Source organism: Podarcis filfolensis, assembly GCF_964270895.1.
Source record: "Podarcis filfolensis genome assembly, chromosome: 3".
Classification (NCBI taxonomy): Eukaryota; Metazoa; Chordata; class Lepidosauria; order Squamata; family Lacertidae; genus Podarcis; species Podarcis filfolensis.
The window spans coordinates 26,633,560-26,657,063 of NC_139606.1; the positions used below are offsets into that span (position 1 = coordinate 26,633,560).

At 40.8% G+C, this 23,504-nt stretch overlaps 1 protein-coding gene across 4 annotated transcripts in view; it reads left to right on the forward strand.

Annotated features, from left to right (window-relative positions):
- Positions 1–23,504, forward strand: part of SNTG2 (syntrophin gamma 2) — a 203,763-nt gene that overhangs the window by 70,871 nt on the left and 109,388 nt on the right. For 2 of the 4 annotated variants that reach the window (XM_083607298.1, XM_083607296.1), the window contains exons 2-4: positions 9,575–9,712; positions 22,451–22,507; positions 22,611–22,668. In XM_083607298.1, coding sequence (XP_083463424.1) covers positions 9,575–9,712; positions 22,451–22,507; positions 22,611–22,668 — 253 coding nt within the window. The remainder of the gene's footprint in view (positions 1–9,574; positions 9,713–22,450; positions 22,508–22,610; positions 22,669–23,504) is intronic. The other 2 variants (XM_083607297.1, XM_083607299.1) reach the window with 2 other exon arrangements.

Sequence of the window (23,504 nt, forward strand, 5' to 3'; positions counted from 1 at the left end):
GGGAAACCCAGCCAGATGGGTGGGGTATAAACAATAAATTATTATTATTATTATTATTATTATTATTATTATTATTATTATGTGGACCCTGACATTGATAATGTTCTAGCACTTACTAAACACGTATTTGCTTTCCAAAGCCTCTGCTGGGACTTGATACCAGCTTGTTGTTACGTCTCTTTTCAGTTAATTTTGGCCTTGACTTTGTGGATGCTGCAGGATCTATCGTTTTAATGTGTTGTTGTTGTGAACTACCTCAAGATGGTTTATGAAGAGCAGTATAAAAATAGAGAGAGATCGAGAGATCATTCTTTCTCCCTTCCAAGGCAGGATGAGATTTCTTATAAAGTCATCCCCAACCCAGTGCTAGGGGTGGAGCCAAAGAGGACTGAAAACACTGCCATTTACTCTTCACAGCTCTTTTTGTGAGGAAGAAAACACAGTGTCCCCTACAGCTCTGAGGTGGGGGGAAATGCTGCCTTTTACTTTTCGTTGGGCTTTATCTCCTGAACTCAGTGCTGTGGCACTTAGAACCACAACATGAGTTTGGGAGACAAAAGAAGCCCTCTGCCTGCTCGCTCTCTAAAGAGTTTTTATTGAGGAGGGATTTCAGTGCTGAGCACCACAGCAGTGAAATCAGGAGATAAAGCTCAAAGTTGGGGGCAGGGGAGAAGTTTCTTTGTCTTGCCCCGATGGATCCACCTTCTGGGTTAGCCACCCCCATTTTATGTTATTCCTACTTCAAGCTAGCAGTTTAAATGACAACACTTCTGTTGCGAAATTTAATTCTAAATGCAAACGAAGCTGAAAGCGTTTCGCTCAGTGGTCTCTCTTTAACCCTTTCATCTTCACACATCATATTGTATGTAGCCACCCAGAGTGGCTGGGGAAACCCAGCCAGATGGGCAGGGTATAAATAATAAAATTATTAATTATTATTATTATTATTATTATTATTATTATTATTATTTCTAAACCCTTTTTCTGTTAAACTTTCATCCAGTGTGGTGTAGTGGTTAAGAGAGGTGGACTCGTAATCTGGTGAACTGGGTTCAATTCCCCGCTCCTCCACATGCCGCTGCTAGGTGACCTTGGGCTAGTCACACTTCTCTGAAGTCTCTCACCCCCCTCACCTCACAGAGTGTTTGTTGTGGGGGAGGAAGGGTAAGGAGATTGTTAGCCGCTTTGAGACTCCTTAGGGTAGTGATAAAGCAGGATATCAAATCCAAACTCTTCTTCTCTTCTTCTTCTTTTGGCTGGCTGAAGTTCGCTTGTTAAAAACCCAATGTGTTTTACAAACTGAATGTGCAGTCAGAATTCAGTGGAGCTTACTCCCAGAGAAGCATGCATAATATTACAGTCATGCTGATTCTAATACATTGGGTATTATGCTATGCACTTCTGTTATTTTGGTGTGCATGATAATGTATCCATACACCTGCCTGCAGTTTTGGACTCTCCTTTGAGGCATGGCTGTGGATGCTGCCTTGATAAGCCCCTGCACATCAACATTTACCACTACATCACTGACTTGTGAAATGAAAGTTGATTTTTATCTGTAGGGGACATTTAAGCAACACCTACATTTTCTCTCTGCATGTTATTAAAAAGATTTGGCAGAAGGTTTTGTCAATTCTTCCACTGTTGCCAAGAGAGCACAGTTCAGGGATAAGTAAGCAACTGTGTATTATGTCATAACCCCGACAGTGTCTCAAGAACTGTACTATTTTCCCAGACGGACTGGGAATTGGCTTCCAGGTTTATTTTGCCTCAACAGTATCTCTATGACTGATTTTCTTTTTTCATTTGCTTGATATCGATTGCCCTGGTTTTCACAACCTGCTAAGCCAAGCCTAGTGAGAGTGCAAGAAAGTTGACATACTGTGCACAGCTAAACTAGGGTTTCAAACAATACATTTCTTGTAGGAAATATTGGTTCCAAAATTTATATTTAGACAAGAGGCAACTTCGGGGAAAATAATAATAAGCTAAACAAAGGAGATTCTATCAGAAAATTCATAGAATCATAGAAATGCAGAGTTGTTAGGGTCCACAAGGATCATCTAGTCCAACCCACTGCAATGCAGGAATCCTTTTGCCCAGTGTGGGGCTCAAACCCACAACCCTGGGATTAAAAGAGTCTCTTGCTTTACCAACTGAGCTAAATTGTAATAAACTGATGCATATGAGGAAGTAAAACTGAATTAATGGGGGAAAGATTTGGGGTGGGCTATGGTGCTGTGGTCTAAATCACAGAGCCTAGGGCTTGCCGATCAGAAGGTCAGCACTTTGAATCCCCATGACGGGGTGAGCTCCCATTTCTCGGTCCCTGCTCCTGCCCACCTAGCAGTTTGAAAGCACGTCAAGTGCAAGTAGATAAATAGGTACCACTCCGACAGGAAGGTAAACAGCGTTTCTGTGCGCTGCTCTGGTTCACCAGAAGCGTCTTAGTCATGCTGGCCACATGACCCAGAAGCTGTCCGCGGACAAACGCTGGCTCCCTCAGCCAGTAAAGCGAAATGAACACCGTAACTCCAGAGCCGTCCCCCTGACTGGACTTAACTATCAGGGGGCCCTTTACCTATTTCAGATCAACAGTGGGAAAATACTAGGAGCCAGGTGGAAAGGTATTCACAAAGTTTATTAATTAGGGAAGCATAAAATAAATTACTATTGAGATGGTACTTAACACCTGCAAGAATAAATGTAATTTTTTTGGTAAATTGATTTAAATGTTGGTAATGCACAGCAGGAAACGCATATTGTTGCATGTGTGGTTGGAATGCCCAATTAGTGATTAGGGGCAAAATGTACATAGGCTGTTGCTGATATACGGACCACATTGAGACCTTCCCCAGTGTTGATTCTGTTTAATATAATTGAGGGCGAAGTGGTTAGGAATCTGAAGCCACTATCTAGCTGCTAAGATAGAGTGGACCGTGAACGAGCTCCAAAGAGTGGGAGTGATTAATAAAATACATGAAATTGATGGAAAGGGGCAAGTTAACTGACTTAGTTTACAAAAGAGAAGGAAGGTTATGGAATATTGATTTTGCTGAGAGATGGAATTATTTTGTTGGACAGAGGACATCAAGAAATGTAAATGTAAATAATAATATACATTTTTAAAAGACTAACAAGTTCACATGACATGTTAAGCCAAACCTAGTAAGACTATGCGAGATTGTGGGTTCCTGAAGAGCTGCTTTACTCCTCATTGGTTCTTTTTGCTGCCAAACTACTGAGCCAGCCAACCCACTGAGAGAGAAAGGAGTGTGTTTTCATTTAAAAAATAAAACAGAATTGGTGGGTAATTCTAGTTTTACATTTGACGGTTCCTTCTTGCCTTTTTCCCAGGTGGCGTGTCAACTGGGAGGCACCTGGAAAGGAAACAAAATACCTGTCCTATGGTTGCCACATTTCCCTAAACCATGGAAGCCTAGTTTGTGTAGCATGCATATTGTTTGCTAATTATGCAAAACAAGCAAATTAATTGTGGAATTATCTGTTAGCTGCTTTGTACTTGCTCCTGGCAAGAACCTCAAAAAAAGTTGGAGAAGCCTGAGAGGAAGCATCTTTTTACTTTCCAAATTTGCTTACAGTTTCTTCTCAGACCTCCAGCTTGTTAGGGGAGCAATGCAATAAGTTGCTTTGTCTGTTTTTTCCATGAGCACATGACTTTTCATCTTTTCATGTGCAAGCAGAATTTCCATGTTTGAGGCTAGGTCTCCTTACTTTCTTCTTAGCATCCACCCTGAGAAGCGTTCTGGAAAATTTAAACACGTGCTCACGGCTATGTAACATTTAAGTTGGTTCTAATGAAGTTTACTTTAACTTTTTTCAATTATTCCTTTTTCTAATGGGTCAACATTGCTACCTTCAGTTTTAATACCTTAGAAATATTATTTTGAGGTATAAAGATTTATACTGAACAAAAACTAGGAAAGTAGACGCCACCAATTTCCAGAGCACAGGGGGAGGGAATTGAGGGCCCAAGAAACAAAGACTTACCTATTTTGGTCCTCATGCTTCTCCCTGACCCGCATCCCTCCCCTTGTGTGCCTTTGCTTGGCTGAAATGTGTCCTTGAATCTGATAATGCCTCTTGCTTGCCTGGAAGAGGTATGTAGAAATCTCTGACCTCTATAGTGTCAAATACATTTGTCTTTCCATTAGTCTTTTCGTTTTTGCACCTGACCCCACCCACCACTGGTGTGTGCCCCCTGGCATAAAATTATATTTACAAGTCATCACGGCTGATGAAGCTCTTTGAAGCCCTGTTTGCAGGTGTTCACATCCTAAAGCACATTCCCAGAAAGAATAATAACTGGACTAAACTTTCAGTATACTGTTTTGGGAGAAATCTTCTAGAAGAAACCCTTTCTGTTCACTTTTCATTGAAAAGAGAACAATAACACTGAGGCCAATGGCTTTTTAAGTCATATTTTTGTCATGTCACAGCCATATAAGGAAACAGCATGATATTTTGACAACGTAAGTTTGCTTTTTTAAAATATTTACTGTGTAAATAACATTGGTTGTATACTGCTAGAAGGAAAGCTCATTCTGGAAATTAATTCTCAGAAGCGCATGTATAGCAAATATACTCTTCTTGCAATCAATGAATCGCGCCATATATATGGATGAGCTGTCTTTATGCCGTATAGTTCTGAGTATTTTTGTATTGACATACTGTAATCTCTTATCTAGCATGTCTTCACGTTGCTCCCCGCCCCCCTTAGGAATTACTGGCCTGACTTTCCTATAATCCTCTCCCAATAGGTTTCTTGTTTACATAATAAGTTTTCAAGGGCACCTAGTTTTGCAGCCTTGGACTTCTAAATGCTTTCGACTCTTGTTTACCTTTGTGATTTCTGGAAGATTTAAAACAATTTCCTTAATGGCACCTGGTGTACAGAACCAGGCTGCGGTGCTGTATTTATTTATTTTCTCACCCAATCTCAGTGCTAAGAAAGGGGGCATCCCTGTGGCATTTGTGCAGATAAGGAATGAAGGCAGAGAGATTGCCATGCCAAAGATCATAAACGGTGTGTGTTTATGCGCTGCAGAAGTGAGAACAGTTTTAGGAACATGCCATTGTCCAGCTATCTCAGTATGGTCTACACTGACTGGCAGAAAATATCTAGCGTTTCAGATAGGGTTCTCTTCCAGCCCTAACTGGGGAGGCCAGGGATTGAACCTGGAACCTTCTACGTGCAAAGGATACCCTCTGCCACAGAGCCCTTCCCCTATGCAGATCTTGGCTTGGGTATTCCAGGGCTGTTAACCAATCAGATTTATTCTATGGTGACTCTGCTGCTGGCATGGAAAAAAACTTTAAATCTTCATCTCAATGAAGAATTCAATAGAACCTTCACGTCACTGTGATTTATTCATATTCAGGATATCTAATCACACCATACTTGTCACAAATTATTAAGAGGCTATTTCTCTACAACAATCGTATTTTAGCAATACCTTTACTACCTGTATTAATCCAGCCTTGTAAATAAGCCCGCAAAATAGCCTGGGCACACATACACACACAATGTTATTAGCATGAAATTGCAGCCTACTAGCCTCTCAGCAGGTTTGTAAAAATATTTTGCCTTCGACCAAATGGTGTTCATCATTTACCATCATCCTGTTGCGTTTTCATTTTGGCTGCAGAGCAGGGAACACACATTTCTTTGTGACCAGCATGGAAACCAAGCGGACTGATGGGAGAGGTATGGAATGATCCGTCCCTCCCATGCTGGCTGTGGACAATGGAAACAGAGGGCACTCATGGCAGAGCGACTCATTGCTCTGCCCTTCCTCTACCAACCCACTCACTCACTTGCATAGAATCCCTTGTTGCCTGTGGCAACCAGCCAAGTTAAATACAAAGGTTGGGAGATAGCTGGAATCCAAATAATTGCATGCAGTTTTCTGTTTGCATATGCAGCTTCTCAATTCCCCATTATCACAACAGTTCCACGTTGTGTAACTTGGTCATCCCCACCAAGTTAAACTTGAGGCATGTCCCATGAGAAGAGATTGCCACCAGAAGGACATCTGGTATCTTTCCCCCCCTTCCATGGAAGTGTTTTCAGCTCACATGAAGGGTGTTGGTGAAGGTTGTATCCCAACCATGTTTCATAAAACATGGTGATTGTTGTCAAAACTATTCTTTTTTATGGTTTATTTTAATTAGAAGGCAGCTGTTCTTTTTGGAAACGTGCTGAAAGCTGGAAACCTTTGCAGGAAACAATAACAAATGATGCATAAGAAGAGCCTGCGGGATCAGGCCTGTATAAGGCCGGCTCACCCATAAGGCAAGGTGAGGCAGCTGCCTTAGGCGGCGGGGTCCACAAGGGCAGCAGATCCGGCTTCCGAGCAATTCATTGGCTGCTGCCACCGATGCCGCTGCAGTGCTAGCAACAATTGCAGCACACTCCTTGGAAGCTGGATTTGCTGAAAATGTTGGATTGTACTGATATTCTTAAATATAACAAGGAGCTACAACATGCCAATTGTCCATCCTAGCAACAAAGCATGTCGCTCAACGATGTTTGTAGTGAGGTCAATAGGAATAGAATAATTGAGTATGGGCAATGGTGCTTCCAATGTAGCTAGCTGTCCATTAAAAAGTAAAATAAAGTTTTAAAATCTGAATACTATTAGTTACTATATCCTTCTTGCCTGTTTGTCTGCAAAGCCAAGCTTGTGAACATTGCAGCACAAAATGTAAACATTAAATTCTAAACTATTCAAAATTATCTTCCAATTTAAAATAGATGTTTTATGACTTTTTTGGTTTGTTTTAAAACTTCATTGCCTATTCAGAGTCTATTTGGAATGTCATGGTCTCTGTTCTAGCAATTTATCTACATCCTGTTGCGTGTTGGTCCTCCCTTCCTTCACCACAATACCTGTCCTTTTACCCAAAAGGATATTCTGAAAGTTCATTCTGAACATGTATTACTGAATTCAAATGTTTGTGTCTGATGTCTTGAGCAGAGAATGAGGTTGACAACAATCAATCATATCTAATTAGCTGGTGACACACTGTGTTTACAGTAATTAAACAAGCCATTACTGCTTACTTTCTCGTGATTAAGATCACACAGATTGAGAACCAGCTGTTAATCACTCCTGTTCCAAGGCTAATGTCATTAACAGAAGATGCCTACGTTATAACCCAGGGCTATTTTTAACAAGGCTTTTAGTTGAGAGACTTGATATAAGTAATAAATGAGGTGCATTAGGATCCATACAGTGGAAGATTTTGGAGTGTTGTGTCATCATTAATCACAAATTCCCATTCATCCCTTGTTTTGTGTTTCAGAAAATAACCTATACATAACCTCCACTTCAGCTTGAAAGTGGACAGAACAAACATAGTTTCATTTCATCATGAAACATTGGCCCTGATATTTTGGATTATTTCTAAAAAAGGTTTTTGCATGACATCTGATCCACAGTGTCCAGTGGTTCATTCATGGGACCCTCAGCTGATTTGTCCTTATCATGCTTATGTCTGTTCCTGAGAATTGAATGAAAGTTACAGATAGATGTACTAATACATAGCTATATGGATCATGGGTTTCTTAAGCAGTAGTAGCACTTGATATTGGTCTGTGTTTGGTTAAAAAATGTCCTCTGCTAAATACAGTGATGCCTCGCAAGACGAAATTAATCCGTTCCGCGAGTCTCTTCGTCTTGCGGTTTTTTCGTCTTTTGAAGCACGGCTATTAGCGGCTTAGCGGCTTAGCGGCTATTAGCGGCTTAGCGGCTATTAATGGCTTAGCGGCTTAGCGGCTTTAAGAAAAAGGAAACAAACTCGCAAGAACTCGCAAGACATTTCGTCTTGCGAAGCAAGCCCATAGGGAAATTCGTCTTGCGGAATGACTCAAAACACGGAAAACTCTTTCGTCTTGCGAGTTTTTCGTCTTCCGAGGTACCACTGTAGTCGTAGCTCCATTAATTTTTCCATTGACTTCAGTGAGAAGTGGATTCCACACATAGATATCTATGAAAAATTTATCCCCTCATATTTTTTTTTAAAAAAACCCTATTGCATAATGTAACTCATATGCGAATGACATTTATTGTTTAGGCTTATTGCTTACAAATACAGTGGTACCTCAGGTTAAGTACTTAATTCGTTCCGGAGGTCCATTCTTAACCTGAAACTGTTCTTAACCTGAAGCACCACTTTAGCTAATGGGGTCTCCTGCTGCTGCTGCGCCGCCAGAGCCCGATTTCTGTTCTTATCCTGAAGCAAAGTTCTTAACCTGAAGCACTATATCTGGGTTAGCGGAGTGTGTAACCTGAAGCGTATGTAACCTGAAGCGTATGTAACCCGAGGTACCACTGTATTTCTTGGAAGATGCATTCAGTCAGTTTCTCTCCCATATTGGATGACTGTTTAGTTGCTTCTAAGATGTGGCCGGCTCTGTTTTGGGGTTTTTGGTTTTAGTTTTTGAGAATGCTGGCAGATGATACAGTAAAATAATCATTTCATTCAAATGTCTAAGATTTGAAAAGATCTACATTATGTTCCAGGATTTCAAGCAAGTATCTCTCCCATCCCTACTGGGAGGTGCCATCAGGATTTGAATCTGGGGCTTCTGCTTGCAAGGCTTAAGCCACTAAGCTTAGACCACTAAACTATGGCCCTTCACCCATCACTGAGTGAATCTATGCATAGTATCAATGAATGACTTTCCTTTTAGCAGTCTTGTGATATTTCTTTTTAATGCTTAGATACCAATCTACTCCTGGTTTGCATTTCGCTACAGTTTGTGACTAGATAAGTAGTTGTGTGTGTTTTATGCCTATTTCCATCAGAAGCACCAACTAGCATTTTATCACTTTTCACAGTGGATATTTTAAGAGAGCAGAAGAAGGGGGAGACTTGCATAAACTTTTTGTTCATCTCTAAAGACTGAGCTCCCATTGCTCGGTCCCTGCTCCTGCCAACCTAGCAATTCGAAAGCACGTCAAAGTACAAGTAGATAAATCCAGCGGGAAGGTAAACAGCGTTTCCGTGCGCTGCTCTGGTCCGCCAGAAGCGGCTTAGTCATGCTGGCCACATGACCCGGAAGCTGTACGCCGGTTCCCTCGGCCAATAAAGTGAGATGAGCACCGCAACCCCAGAGTCTGTAGAAAGTGACTTTGTTCCTGTAGCATTGGCACAATGCTACACCAGCAGTGTTGTGTTGCAGAGGAATTTGATGACTTTTCTTAGAGGCGAGTTTGGGAGAACGAGACATGTCTGCCAAATACTTGTGGTGCAGGAAAAGCCTTCATTAGCTCACACTGCGAGACTTTGCTGGTATGCAAGAGCTAAAGAAGATGATAGGATTAAGCAGTTCATGAATATTGATATAGAATGTAACTTGAATATTTTCTGCTAAAGTGTCTCCTTACTACCTTTTACCACACAGCTTTGCAAGCATAGGTGAGATAAACTGTTATTAGGACACAGAAGATACAAATTATATATCATTGTTATTTTTAAAGGCTATGCATTTGACATCTTTGATCTGTTTTTCCCCTCCCTCCCCCCCATTACCTTGCCTCTGCAGACAAAAACTGGTATTGCATTGCTATATGACGAAATATCTGAAAACGCCTATGAAATCCGACTGAAGCTTACAAAAGAGGTACTAACAATTCAAAAACAAGATGTCATCTGTGTTAGTGGAAGTGATCACAGTGCAAATGTAAGTGCTTCTCTAACTTTGTGCTCCCAACCATATGTTTTTTCTATCTTTCAAAATTACCTGAAAGTACACTGTTCTAAACAGGTAATATCAAAAGTGTGCCAAAGGATATGAATAGCTTGCCAGGTAGAAATAAATTCTTAAAGGTTTGCAAAGCAATAACAGCAGCAAAGGGAAATAAATGAAAGTATGTAAGAATTGGGAACCCCATTTACCTTCAGCAGTGTTTACCTTTCTGTAAAGTACCACCTTGGTCCCAATGAAATACTTTGACGAAGAGAATAAAGACACATTATGTTCTTCTCGGTATCAAATATTGATGCTCCCATGACTCCTAAGCTCCTCAGGTTCTCATGGGATTTAAAATGGCGCAACTGCTTTTTCTTTTCCATGTGCCACTAAATATCCTAAACAGGGCTGTGTCGATATCCTGTGATTTAGCATTTGAACAGCTCAGATTCACATGCACTTCTACACAGATATTTGTGACACTGCTCAAAGGCACAGCCCTTCTGTAAAGTTTAAACATCTTTAAACTAAATGCGAAAGGTAGCGCTTTGGGGAGATAATGAAACTTTTTTGAACCTGCCTTGAAGCTGGGAGGCTAGGACTGAATTACACTTTGAACTATTGACAGAACTAATGTTTATTTTTTATTCTTTTTTAAAAAAAATGTCATCTGGGACCACAACACTGCATGTTTTCCAGCTCACCTATTTTCTTTCTTATTTACTTGTTTCTGAAAGTCATCTGTAGAACAAACTCGGGATAATAGGAATAGTTTATCTTAATGTGAAAGGGGACAGCGAGATGTGACCTGGGTAAGAGACATTCAGTGAACCGCAAGGTACTTTGGCAGACAGCATGACTTGCTGCTAAAGGTTCCTTCAGCTACATCAGTTAACAGGCACCCAACCCTTTACTGAGGATTAGATGCTGCACTCTAATTGCAGTATGTCGCCTGTCGCTATATACAGTACCAGGTTATTAATAAATGGCACATTTTGTGATGGAAGATAATTGCCAACATGGACTTCTAAATGGTACAAAGGTGACATCCATAATTAAGTCATTTGGCACTTTGTGGTTGATGATAATTGCCAACATGGGTTTCTAAATGTTAAAAGGGTGACATAATATGCACACATGGATAAATGTTTAACCCGACAAAAAATGAAATTCTCATAAACTCTAATTTATTGCATATATACCCCACCATTCCCCTGCCCCAGGAGCTCAAGATGAGAACGTGTTTCTCTCCTTCATTTTATCCTAACAATACTGTGAGTTAGGTTAAGCAGAGGAAGAGTGACAGGCCCAAGGTCACCCAACATATGCATCTTTCCTGTATGAATTCATTGTAGAATCTTTGTTGTTGTTGTTAAACAATTTCAAACTGGAACACAAAATGTAAGCAAAAATAAAAACCCAAACCTTTGTAACATTCTCAAACGTTTGTTACATTTTGGAAATGCTAAAATCTCCAGCCCCCTACTGCACTTCCTAAACTGTCATTGTATAACAGATATCTTCTTTATCGTACACCTTAAAATAAAAACGGTACACTTCTATTTTGTTTTTGTTTTTTTCATTTCTCATCTGTTCAATCTGGTTTATTTCCTTCCTGCTGCTCATCCTCTTCTTCCACCTTAGGGTTTTTCCACTAATACTTCATCCAAGGAATTCATAAGTACTCAGTGTTGAGCATTCTTCCCAGGAAATTAATATCTTCTCAGTCTTATACAGTATTCTCCTTTGTAATCCCATCTATTTCTACCTGCTAGCCTCCCACTCTTTACTGCTTCAGTTTATTTTTGCTCATTATTGCAGACTTGTATAACTTATGACACACACACCCAGACAAGCCAAAGACCACCTGCTCAGCTGTATAAGGGGCACACAACAACCCTCCTTTTCCACATGGCTTCTTGCTAACTTGTAAAGTGGTGCCTCTTTCAACTGGATTATTGGGGACAGGTAGAGACTCCAAGTGCCAAATGTTAGGAGTTCAGGATGTCCAATTAATTTCAGTAGATGGAGGTCCTGAGGAAAAATTATATGAGGTGTCCTTGTCTTTAGAGGACCCAAGTCTCGTTTCTCAGTACTTACCCTGCAAATCTTCAAAATCTTTAGACACCCTCTCCCTGGAAAATACTTTGAAAGAGTATTCTCCATTCTCTGAAAAGTCTGCTGGGTGTGTGCTCCCATGTGCTGTGTGCCTTACCATCCAGAAAGCTGGTTAAGCTATATTCTGAACTGAGGTGCTTCAGTATGTGTGCTTCAGTGATTACTGCTCAGTTGAAAAGGCAGCTTGGCTGGTACACGATGATTCCAGGTGGACCCCTTTCATGAAAAATATGGGATTGAGAGGTGAGACAGCTATAAAGACAAGGCCAGAGACAAGTGGGAGTTGTTGAGAGGTAGGTTTGAGCCCAAGCTCAGGGGCTGCTTCTGTGTCTTAGCCTTTTGGAATGTCCCAGAAATGGCCTGAACCAACCCCCATGCTGGGAGCAGAAGTCAGATGTGATGTTATAAGCAAGAAGGTCATGATTAAAAAAGTTGGGTTTATTATTCAGAGTAGCTAAGACTTTTATGAAAGGATAATGACTTTCACAGAGGATGATGACAAAATGGACACCGCTGACTCCGGGCTGGGGTGGGGGGTCATAAACTGCCTGAGTTGTAATTAATCGCCTAGCTGAGAGAGAGGGCAATTATCACCCAAAGATAAAAGAAAGCATATCATTAATGTTGCTAGCTTGTAAACCATGGAGGGAAGCATAAATCATTAATAACAGTGGAATTGATCTGTAGTTGTCTGCAGAATCTTTCTGGATCAGTAAATTACAGGCATATAGTTCAGATTCTGTTACAAACATTGATACTGGATTCTGCAGAAAGTTAGGCCTTTCTAAACAATAGGTGTCATCAAAACTGCCTTCGAACAGGAGCTTCGCATTCTCGTATCAGATATGAAATAGTAAAACTCTCTGTATTTCACAGTGTCCAAATTATTGGGTGGGGTGGGGTGGAGAGAGCAGTCCACTTACCTTTTGTAATGGCCCTTGAAGCTACTGTCATTTGGAAGGATACAGGAGGAACGCCCTTCCAGCAGATGTCAAAGCGATAAACAACTACCTGACATTCAGAAGACATCTTAAGGCAGCCCTGTTCAGGGAAGTTTTTAACGTGTGATATTTTACTGTATTTTTGGTTTCTATGGAAGCCGCCCAGAGTGGCTGGGGAGGCCCAGCCAGATGGGCGGGGTATAAATAAATTATTATTATTATTATTATTATTATTATTATTATTATTATTATTATTATTTGTCAGGGGCAGGGGCACTTCATCCTCAGTTATCCAAGCCCTGTTCTTCCATCAGGTTTTCAGTCTCAAAACTTTCCTCTAGAAACTGCAAACATACAACATTTCTGCCACTTCACATGTTACTGTATTTATAATGTTACTCTATTTAGGCACATAGACTGCAATCCTATACCAGCTTAGCGGCAAATAAACTCAATGGGACTTACTTCTGAGTAGCCTGAGACACATATAGGATTTGTGCTGCTAGTGTCACAATTCTCTAAATACAATGTTTTGTCTCAAGAAATTCTCACGTCTTCTTTCTGTACAAGCACACTATTTCGTATAAGCACATGATTTTGCTGTTTCTGTTAAAACAAGTCAGTGGTGATCATGTGTAAAACAATACAAGTACCCTTCTTTTTTTCCGACACCAAGACCAGTAATGAATTGTTACTGTTTCAATTTAGGATTTGCGTTTAAATGTGATTGTACCTAATTCACACTTTCTGAAACAATATGCAAACTGAAACAGAGCCATCATCCTTCCAGATTTGTGCTTCTCTGAATTTCACAATGTGGGTCTCCAGTCAGGTAAAACAAACAAACAAACAAACAAACAAACAAACAAATATATTTATACCCCGCCCATCTGGCTGGGTTTCCCCAGCCACTCTGGGCAGCTTCCAACAAAATATTAAAATACAGTGGTCTGTTAAACATTAAAAGCTTCCCTAAACAGGGCTGCCTTCAGATGTCTGATATGTTTTTAAAAATGCACATGCTAGGGCATAATGTGCATAAAACGCATATATTAGTGAAATTAACATACCCAAATGGATTGTATTTGGGGAGATTATTTTGCATAAATGTGAACATTAAGCAAAGTTTGCATATATAAAAAATGTGTGTATTAGTAGAAATTTGTACTAATATGCTGATGCATTTCCATGAGGACTCTGTCTTTCTGTCTGTCTGTCTGTCTGTCTATCATCTATCTATATACACACATACATGTGTGTGTATAGGAAACTGATGTGGAAAACAGAACTTAAGCTTGGGAAGGGGAGAGAGAGAAACCAGAATTGACAGATTCTCCCATCCTTAGTTTGAACATATGTCAAACTGAATGGATGTGAAGGCTTGCAAAGAATTCCACCTTTCCATTTGTAGTGTATTATCCTGTCCTTTGCAGAGGTGATAGGAGTAGGTCAGGATTAAAGTCATGCTGTTTAGGAGATAAATGTAACCTTTCTCCTTTGTTCGTCCTTTTTTCATGATTGGTTTGCACTTCCGCTTCACAATAGTGAAGAGAAGCCTGGCAGCCTTCAAGTAGCTCAGTCATTGCTCACAGACTGACGTGACCATTTCATAAGATACGCCACACTTTCTACCTTCGTGTAGAAATTAGTTCTGCACATGGTGAAAAGGCTTCCTGTTACAGTATCTGGCTGAATGGTGTATGGAAGACTTCCACATGGAGGGAAAAAATGACCTTGGCGCAGGCTAACCTGGTCGCTTGACACATCCTCCATATCATACTTTTTGGCATGTACAAGTAGAGACAATGGACTTAATGCACAAACTGTCTTTCATTCTTTAGAAATAAGCCTCGCTGTTGTCAATGGAAAAGCATTCCAAAGTAATGTTTTTATGTAGGATTGGAGTGTTATTTACTTTTGCATGCTTGACAGACATTCCATTTATTACATTACGGCACTATGAGAACACGTCATGTGATGTCCCTATTACAGATCCGCTGTGAACCGCGTTGATAACAACTTCCCCTGCCCTTCAAAATAAAAATAAGATATTCCCCTGGCTTGGTACACTGACACATGCTATGTTGCTCAGAACATTTCACCAGCATATGTCCCATTCAGTTTATTGCATTGTGCACTGACACATACAGAGCAACTTCCCTTCCCAAAATAGATGAAAGGAAGCAAAACATCCCTGATGCCTTTCGACTTGTACTTTGTAGCTGCTGCATTCCAGGTCAGGAAAATAATTTCTTTATCAATTCAGCATCCGTCATGAGTATGTCAGGGGGAAAGGCTTTAATAAGAATGTGGCTATTAGTGAATCTGATAGGAAAATCAAAATCACAAGTTGAAAACCGGGGGTGGGGGAGGGAATATTGATTTCATGTTGTGGCAGCTTTTTCTGTTCTGAACAGCAATTAGAATCTCTTTTCAAGCCTGAGTGAAGTTTAAACCTGCATTACACAGTGAACTCTAGTTCAAAAGTAGTGGGTGTGGGTATGTTTACTATATATTTTTTAAAAGGACTCACATCACAGTATATATTCTAGGATAATTACTGAATAAATCAAGAGGCCAAATGATACCTGAAATAAGTCACAGCAGCAAACTAAATGATATATATTATTATTATTTTTTAAAGGAACTTGAAGTAGTTCGTCAGTTACATTTAGCATAATTGGATAGAACATAGCTAGCAATCTTTTTAAATATGGAGTGTGAATCTTTCTGCGGTAATAAAACTAATTGCATGGAAAATAGAAAACTTAACCTGAGGAGGTACACTGGATCCACAGTTCTCAAAATACCCACCCAGAGCTATACTTCCTCTGCAGTGTATGCTCTGAGCTCTCTTGTCTACAAGGCTTTCTCTGTTTACTTTAATGGGGGCGGGGTGCATGCAGAGTTCCTTCTCCCATTAGAGTGACTGGGAAAGCCTTTGAGGAAAAGAAAATTCAGGCAAATTTTTTATAGATTATGTTGCAGGGGAAATGCACTTGTTTCATACAACCGAATGTGGATGCAATCAAATGACGATACGTGTTCTGTTCCCACTAAACTTGGTGGATACAACTGGGAAGGCCCATTTCCATCGAATTCTCTAGATCAGCGGTTCTCAACCTGTGGGTCCCCAGATGTTGTTGAACTACAACTCCCATCACCCCTAGCTAGCAAGGCCAGAGCTCAGGGATGATGGAAGTTGTAGTCCAACAACATCTGGGGACCCACAGGTTGAGAACCGCTGCTCTAGATGTACACAACAAAGGGTAATTACATCTAGGAAGGTTTGAAGATTTTGCTTGGTTTTCTGTACTGATGCTGACCCTCATCCTGGGCACAAAGGAAGGTCTGGATCATCCCAGTAGGCTGCACTACTATGTATGTCTACTCAGATGTGAATCCTGTTGAGTTCAATGGGATTTATTACCCAGTAAGTGTGTATAAGATAGAAGCCCCTATTTCTTTCTGTCAGTAGGTAGGTACAAGTTCAAATTCCGATAAGTGACAATACAGTGCTGATCTCATGGAAGCCTCAATTAAGGTAGGAGAAGTGGAGCTAATTTTCTCTGATTCTCCCTCCATAGCCCCTAACACCACTTCCCATAGTGTTCTGGAACAGATTGTGGCGACCACAGAGTATTGATGTTATCCCACCTCTGCCACCACTTTTGTGGTGATCACACAGGGTCCCCGGACATTTAACGGACTATTGATCCCTGTGCCACCACTGTGCTCGCCTCCCTGCTGCCACCAATCCGTTACTCTCTGGTAAAACACTGAGTCCAGACAGTTGTTAAAATTGAACCAAAATAACCCCAAGTTTATTTTACAAACATTAACAAGTTTATGGTTTCTCAGATAATATTCCTGTCAGTATCTTAACTTTAGTTTCTTTACCAGCCTATACCTTCCTAATACCATCTGACTGATTATCTCAACTCTTTGACTGACTCCTCTTAACAAATTCTCTCCCTCTCTCACACCAGACTAGCCCAGCCCACAGACTTATCTTCTCTGTCTCTTCTAACTCCAGACTGTCTTCTCAGCCACCCTAACACCCCCGAAAAAACCTATGTGCTTAAACCTTATACACAGTTAACTCTGCCCCTTGGGTTCCCATTGGTTAGTCATTTTACAATTAGTTAACCCTTTCCTTATGAACCCAGTATTATGTCACACACCTAGGAGGGCGAACTCCACACAGATTTACTTAGTGCTGTGGCAGGAAGCAGGAGGGGGAGAAAATCAGCTCCCCTTCTCTTACATGAGTGGATGTTTCTACTGAATCAAAAGCCATTCTGGAAGCAGAACAGCACTAGAATAATCATGCAGTATGATTTCCCCCCCTTCTTTTAAAATGGATGTACTGCCAACTAGCCAGCAACAGCGCTTGCGGTGGCTAAGAAACAAAATGCTAAAACGAATTGCATCATTCTTTAAAAATCATTCATCTCCTGTTGCTACTTTTATATAGATGGCATTGAGTGGTTTGTTTGCTTTTGCAGGTTTTTTTTAACGTATCTGCATATAGAGAGCACAGTAGAACAATGTGCCGGTGGAGTGTTTTTGTTACCAGAGGTTTCCAGCATTTGACAGCACGGAAAGATGAAGCAGAGACAGTAAAAAAGGGATTACAGTAATACCAGCCCATAATCCAGAACTTCCATTACCAATCGTCACTCATGCACATGACTAACAACTTCTGTTGCAGGAGATAGGTCTGTGGCTGGGATTAGTTTTCAGGAAATCTTCATCCAATAAAACCTTTAAAGCACAACAATCAGGTCCCGTCCTCCCACAAAATTGCCTTTAAACTGTGCATCTTGGGTATAATTTACTTCATAGTGGAATACTTTTTTTCCCTGCTATACGGTTGTGGAGGTATTTAGATGTTTAAAAATATATATAATGAAATGAAACCCATGCATTCTTGGTGGAGCAGAATGTGCTGGCAAGGAACAGCAGATGGTAACACTTTTCAAAGTCAACAAAGGCCAATGAGAATCTCTCCGCTCCTTCCCCAGTGGTTAATAGTAGCAAAGGGTGAATTTCCATCCAGATCATAGGAGACTTTAAAGCTCCCCTTGCAACATACTGTAGCCCCAATAAAAAACAGGATTTCTTTCTTTCTTTCTTTTTTAAACCAAACAAACTGATGTGCTTCAAGTTTGGTATTATGTGTAGTTTGGCCCTCAGTGGAATTACTTAATATTTCAGTTAAAGGAACAGTATTCACTGTACAGGGCAGCTATTTAGACAGATGTATAAACTCTGTGTTCAGAATAAAACAATGTAGGAATGAATCTATGGTGGAAGAATGGGTCTATGCCTTATAGCCCTAGCTTTCACTTCATAGATTCAGAATATGTGCATGGAAGGCATATATGTATTTGCTCTGAAATCTCATTTCACAAGGAATGGATTACACACTGGATGCTGTATGGAGATAGGCTCCTGTGCACACCTGCAAATCAACATATGCAGGAGACCCAACATAACGGTCAGCAGGCACAATCCTCTCCCCTAACGCATTCACTTATATTCCTGGAGCCTACTCACAGCTCATCGAACTGCCACTCACCATCCCACATGGATGGCAATGTGGGATTCTGTGAGTCTGGAGATTTTTTGAGGGTCCTTAGCTGCAATTTTATGCATGCTTCTAAGCAAGGGAGGTGAGCTGAATTCACCAGGTGTACAGAAGCAGCTCACCAGGTGGGGCAGAGCTGCTGTGCTGTACTCAAAAGGAGAAGGGCAAAGCAATGTGTCAGTCGGTAAGGTGCAAACACACCAGCAGGAGTGCTGGATTGGCTCAGCTGAGGTGTTTGCACTGTGCTGACCTCCCTGCTGCCTGAACCACCCCCACACCCAGTAAGCAACAGTGACTCACCTGATGGAAGCTCTGCCCCACCCAGTTAGTAAATACCGTATTTTTCCATGTATAAGACTAAGTTTTTTTCCTTTAAAATAATGTCAAAAATTAGGGGGTATCTTATACATGGGGCCATCTCCCCCCATTTTCTTAAATCTGAGTCCCCCAAAATAGGGGGCATCTTATACATAAGGGCGTCTTATAGGCGGAAAAATACGGTAATTTGTGAGATTGAATGGTTGCAATCACAGAGTTCTCTGTGGACCTTTCATGCTTGCCGGAATGACTGAATGCATATGCATATGAATGCTTATAGTAAAGGTAAAGGTACCCCTGCCCGTACGGGCCAGTCTTGACAGACTCTAGGGTTGTGCGCCCATCTCACTTAAGAGGCCGGGGGCCAGCGCTGTCCGGAGACACTTCCGGGTCACGTGGCCAGCGTGACAAGCTGCATCTGGCGAGCCAGCGCAGCACATGGAAACGCCGTTTACCTTCCCGCCAGTAAGCGGTCCCTATTTATCTACTTGCACCCGGGGGTGCTTTCGAACTGCTAGGTTGGCAGGCGCTGGGACCGAGCAACGGGAGCGCACCCCGCCGCGGGGATTCGAACCGCCGACCTTTTGATCAGCAAGCCCTAGGCGCTGAGGCTTTTACCCACAGCGCCACCTGCGTCCCATGAATGCTTATACTATAGCTTAAATGCAATCCAAAATAAATAACATCCTTTTAAAACATGTACAATAAACTCCATCTTTTGCAGACTTAGAAAAATTATAAGGTAGAAGTAAATACTCTTGGTTTAAAAGGTTTGCAAGTCAACGCTCATATTGCGGTTTCTTTGCCCTGTTGAGTATTTTAATTAAAATAACTGGCATTTAAAATAAGTTAAGATTTAATTGCTCATTTCCCCATTATCTGGATATATTTAGATACTAGTTAATCAACCATACTGCTAATTAACAAAATTCAACCTCAAAATATTAAAATGCTGCAGTCCTTCTTAACATTTGATTTGATGCCTTACGAGATGATAGATTCTGTACATCTGGATTAAATATCAGCTATATTAGTTAAGTGTAGCTGGTATGCACATATTCATTAAAATTTAATTGCAGAGCACTTTCAGTGCACTACTCTTTATTATTTCTTTTCTTGAATGACTGATTGCAATTTGTCAGGCTAAATAACTGTAATCTGAGACTTGCAAAATGTCCTGGTTTGTGCATCACAGTAAGCCAAACTCTGTCTCACTGGCCCTGTGCAAATGTGCTGCTTCTCAGAGCTGAGCTTGTAGCTGCTTTCCTCCTCTCAAGTACTTTTAGCTCAGTGCAGCAGCTAAGCCAAAGTTTCCCTTCGCGTGTCATCTGAACCCAGGATGACGGTTAAGGAGAAGAGAGTTTGGCTGCCACACTTAGCTGAGCATAAAGGAGCAGAGCAGCTGTAAGCCCTGCTCTGGGAGCCAGCATGCTCAAACTAAGCCAGGGTTTGGCTTAGCATTACATGCAAACACGACCAATTTCTCAGATTCAGTAGTCCCTTAAAACTAGTGCTGAGATGATGATGTGACCTCGCTTTTCTGAGCCCCTTTGCAAGCTATGGAGGCAAAGCAGCATTTTCAACTCAGTTCCCAGGCGACTTCAGTTGCTTCTTTAAATATATTTAAAAATATTCAACCAGAGGAAGGGGATGGGTGGGAATGTTACCGTGTCTTTCCAGAATTCAAGCTCACTGTACTTGTAACTGAATAAAAGCCATGCAGTTGGTTTGGAATCAGTGGTGTGCCGTCAGTAGACTAGGGGGGAATATTCTAGTTCCCTAAATGTCCCTGGTAAGTTAGAGTATTAAAGCCGGGCATCTCCTTTCCTAAGCCCGGGAAGCTTCTGCTCGGCTTAGGGAGGGAGATGCAATGCTCCAACAGAGTCCAAGAGAAGAAGAAGAAGAGGAGGAGGAGGAGGAGGAGGAGGAGGAGGAGGAGGAGGAGGAGGAGTTTGGATTTGATATCCCGCTTATCACTACCCGAAGGAGTCTCAAAGCGGCTAACATTCTCCTTTCCCTTCCTCCCCCACAACAAACACTCTGTGAGGTGAGTGGGGCTGAGAGACTTCAGAGAAGTGTGACTAGCCCAAGGTCACCCAGCAGCTGCATGTGGAGGAGCAGAGACGCGAACCCGGTTCACCAGATTACGAATCTGCCACTCTTAACCACTACACCACACACACACCCTCCACCTTCTCAATGCCTGCCCAGCTTTGGGAAGGAGGCAACAGGGCTCCACCATCCTGTCAAAAATTCTGGCGCCTCCTTTCCAAGGACTGGGAAGCTTTTGCCCGGATTAGCGAGGGAGGTGCAATGCCTTTCCTCCCACAAATTGCCCTCGTAAACTGGCACCTCTGGTCCTAACTGTTCCCTTACGAAAAATTTCACTGCACACCACTGTTGGGAATGTTGAACTTGCTTTGCTAGTACAGCACCAAAGCAATAATGCAACAAGTTCTTTCCTCAAGCTGATGATGTCAGTTTCTTTTTCATATATGCGTCAAAATAAAACTCTGCAGAAGCCTTTGTGGAAATTAATCAGACTTACAGGTGTTTCCTTAGAAAACAAATCAAGCAACAGTTTTGGTAAAATGAAACGTAATATAATAAATACAATATAAATATCCGAACAATAATTTTCCTCTATACAGAGTGAATAATAATAATAATGATGATGATGATGATGATGATAGCAACAACAACCTTGAAATATCCAACCATATCTGCTCCCGGTGATGAGAAAAGGCATTGCGGCTACAGCTGCACTCAGCATGTTGCTAAACAGTATTACTATACATTTACTGTCAATAGATAAAATGAAGCTCTTCGTGTTCCATTATTATGTCCAGTACCAAGAAAAGTGAGCATGAATAAAATGTCAAAAATGCAAGGTGCTATTAAATGTGAGATAGATTGCTACAGAAGATGTCCATAAAGATTTTATCTCACGTACCTGCTTTTAAAAAAAAAAGCATTGAAGAAATAACCATGAGAAATAGATTAATATGAGTAGGGTAGCTCACTGCAGGAAAGTCAGCTGGATATGGAAAAAGATTGATTTGAAAACTAAAAATGGAAATCAAGGGTATAACTGATATCAGCAAAGAATACAAACTTTTGTGCAAACATACACCGGAAGCAATGCTCTGTATTTTTATACTTTCAGAGATTTGACAAGGGCAAACCAGAAAATTTTAAATAAAAGCTTATCAATCCAATCAAACATTTATATTGTTGCACCCATTCCTTTAATGAGATTTGGCCTTCTGCAAGTTTACTCAGAAGTAAGCCTTGTTGAGTTCAGTGCATGTGTAGGATTGCTGTTCAAGTGAGTAAACCACATAAAATTCAATGGGACGTGCTTCATAGTTGACAAGTATAGTTTTCTGCGGTCAGTGGCTCCAACGGCACAAGCTCCTGTTCATATCTGTGAACAGTGGAATAGTCTGAGCAACCAGTTGAAAATCATGAAAGTCCTGTGCATATATCTGGATTGCATTTGTCATAGAAAATTGTGCAACTCAAGGTACAAACTGGTGCAAAAGATTTAATTTCCCCCTTCAGTAAATGAAGAAAAAAAGCCCATCTTTTGTGCTAGTGATAGTGTTATGAATTAAATATCATATTATTTTATGGAATGTAGTCTTTCAGCTTTCTAGAATATGAGAAGAGAGAATAGGTCAGATAGCACAAATTCGATATGCATGCATCTAATATTGTATTTTCACCTAAATTTATTTTTTCTACCATTTTTTAAAGCACAGAACTGTTAAACTTCGTAGACAACCAGTTGGTGGCTTGGGCTTAAGTATAAAGGTATGCATAATTCTTTCTCCTCTTCTCTTTTTTGATATGTAGTGCAAAAAAGTGAAGGCGATGAGCAGCTAAAACTCTTCTTCTTGTCACTTATCTCTTTCAGGGTGGTGCTGAGCACAAAGTGCCTGTCGTCATATCAAAAATATTTAAAGATCAAGCAGGTAAAGCAAATGCGTACTTGCATATGGGAAAGTTTGATATTAAATGCAGTAATTAAATATGGATTCACAGGTGCAAATTCAATGTGGACGAGGGAAAATGTCCTGTTTTTATATTCAACCTAAATTTAAAAGTTTGGTTTGCTTCATTTTCATTCATTTGAATTGCATTCGTTTTGTTTTTGATCTTTTATTACTTTACCATTTTTTGTTTTTCTATTTATTTCAATGGGATACTTGGTCTTCTGCCTGTAACTTTGCTGTTTTCTGTCAACACTGGCATTATCAGGCATTCTACACTATTAGAAAGCACCTTTCCAAGTTTGGACAGACTGGACAGAGGGTCCCAATTGTATAAGCAATTATGAAAGAGCAGCATCCTATAATTGCCCCATTGCTTTCATTGGGTGATCCCAGCTCCAGTTCACCTGCTTGCGGTGTTTGTGACTATTAGCATCACTGTTTCAGGCATTCTACTCCCTCTCCAAACACATTTGCCATTTATTTTTTAAAGAGAATTCACACCTCTAGCGCAAATGAAATTCATTGTGAGTCACAGTAGTACATCTCAGGGGATTCTCTGAAGATTCGGTGGCCATGCTTTACATCTCTGCGTACTATTTCAACTTCCAAAAATGTGCAGTCATGACAAAGTAGGAATCTGAGCAATCCTCAGAGAGAATTTTCGCTCTTGTTGTGTTTGTATATTCCTACATGAGCCTCGACTCCATTTAGGGGTGTGTGGAATCATGTTAAGAAACAGTTGTTAGCAATCTTGGAAAGGAGGTATTATTTACTATTATTCCATACTTATATAGAAAAGAATTAGGGAAAATATT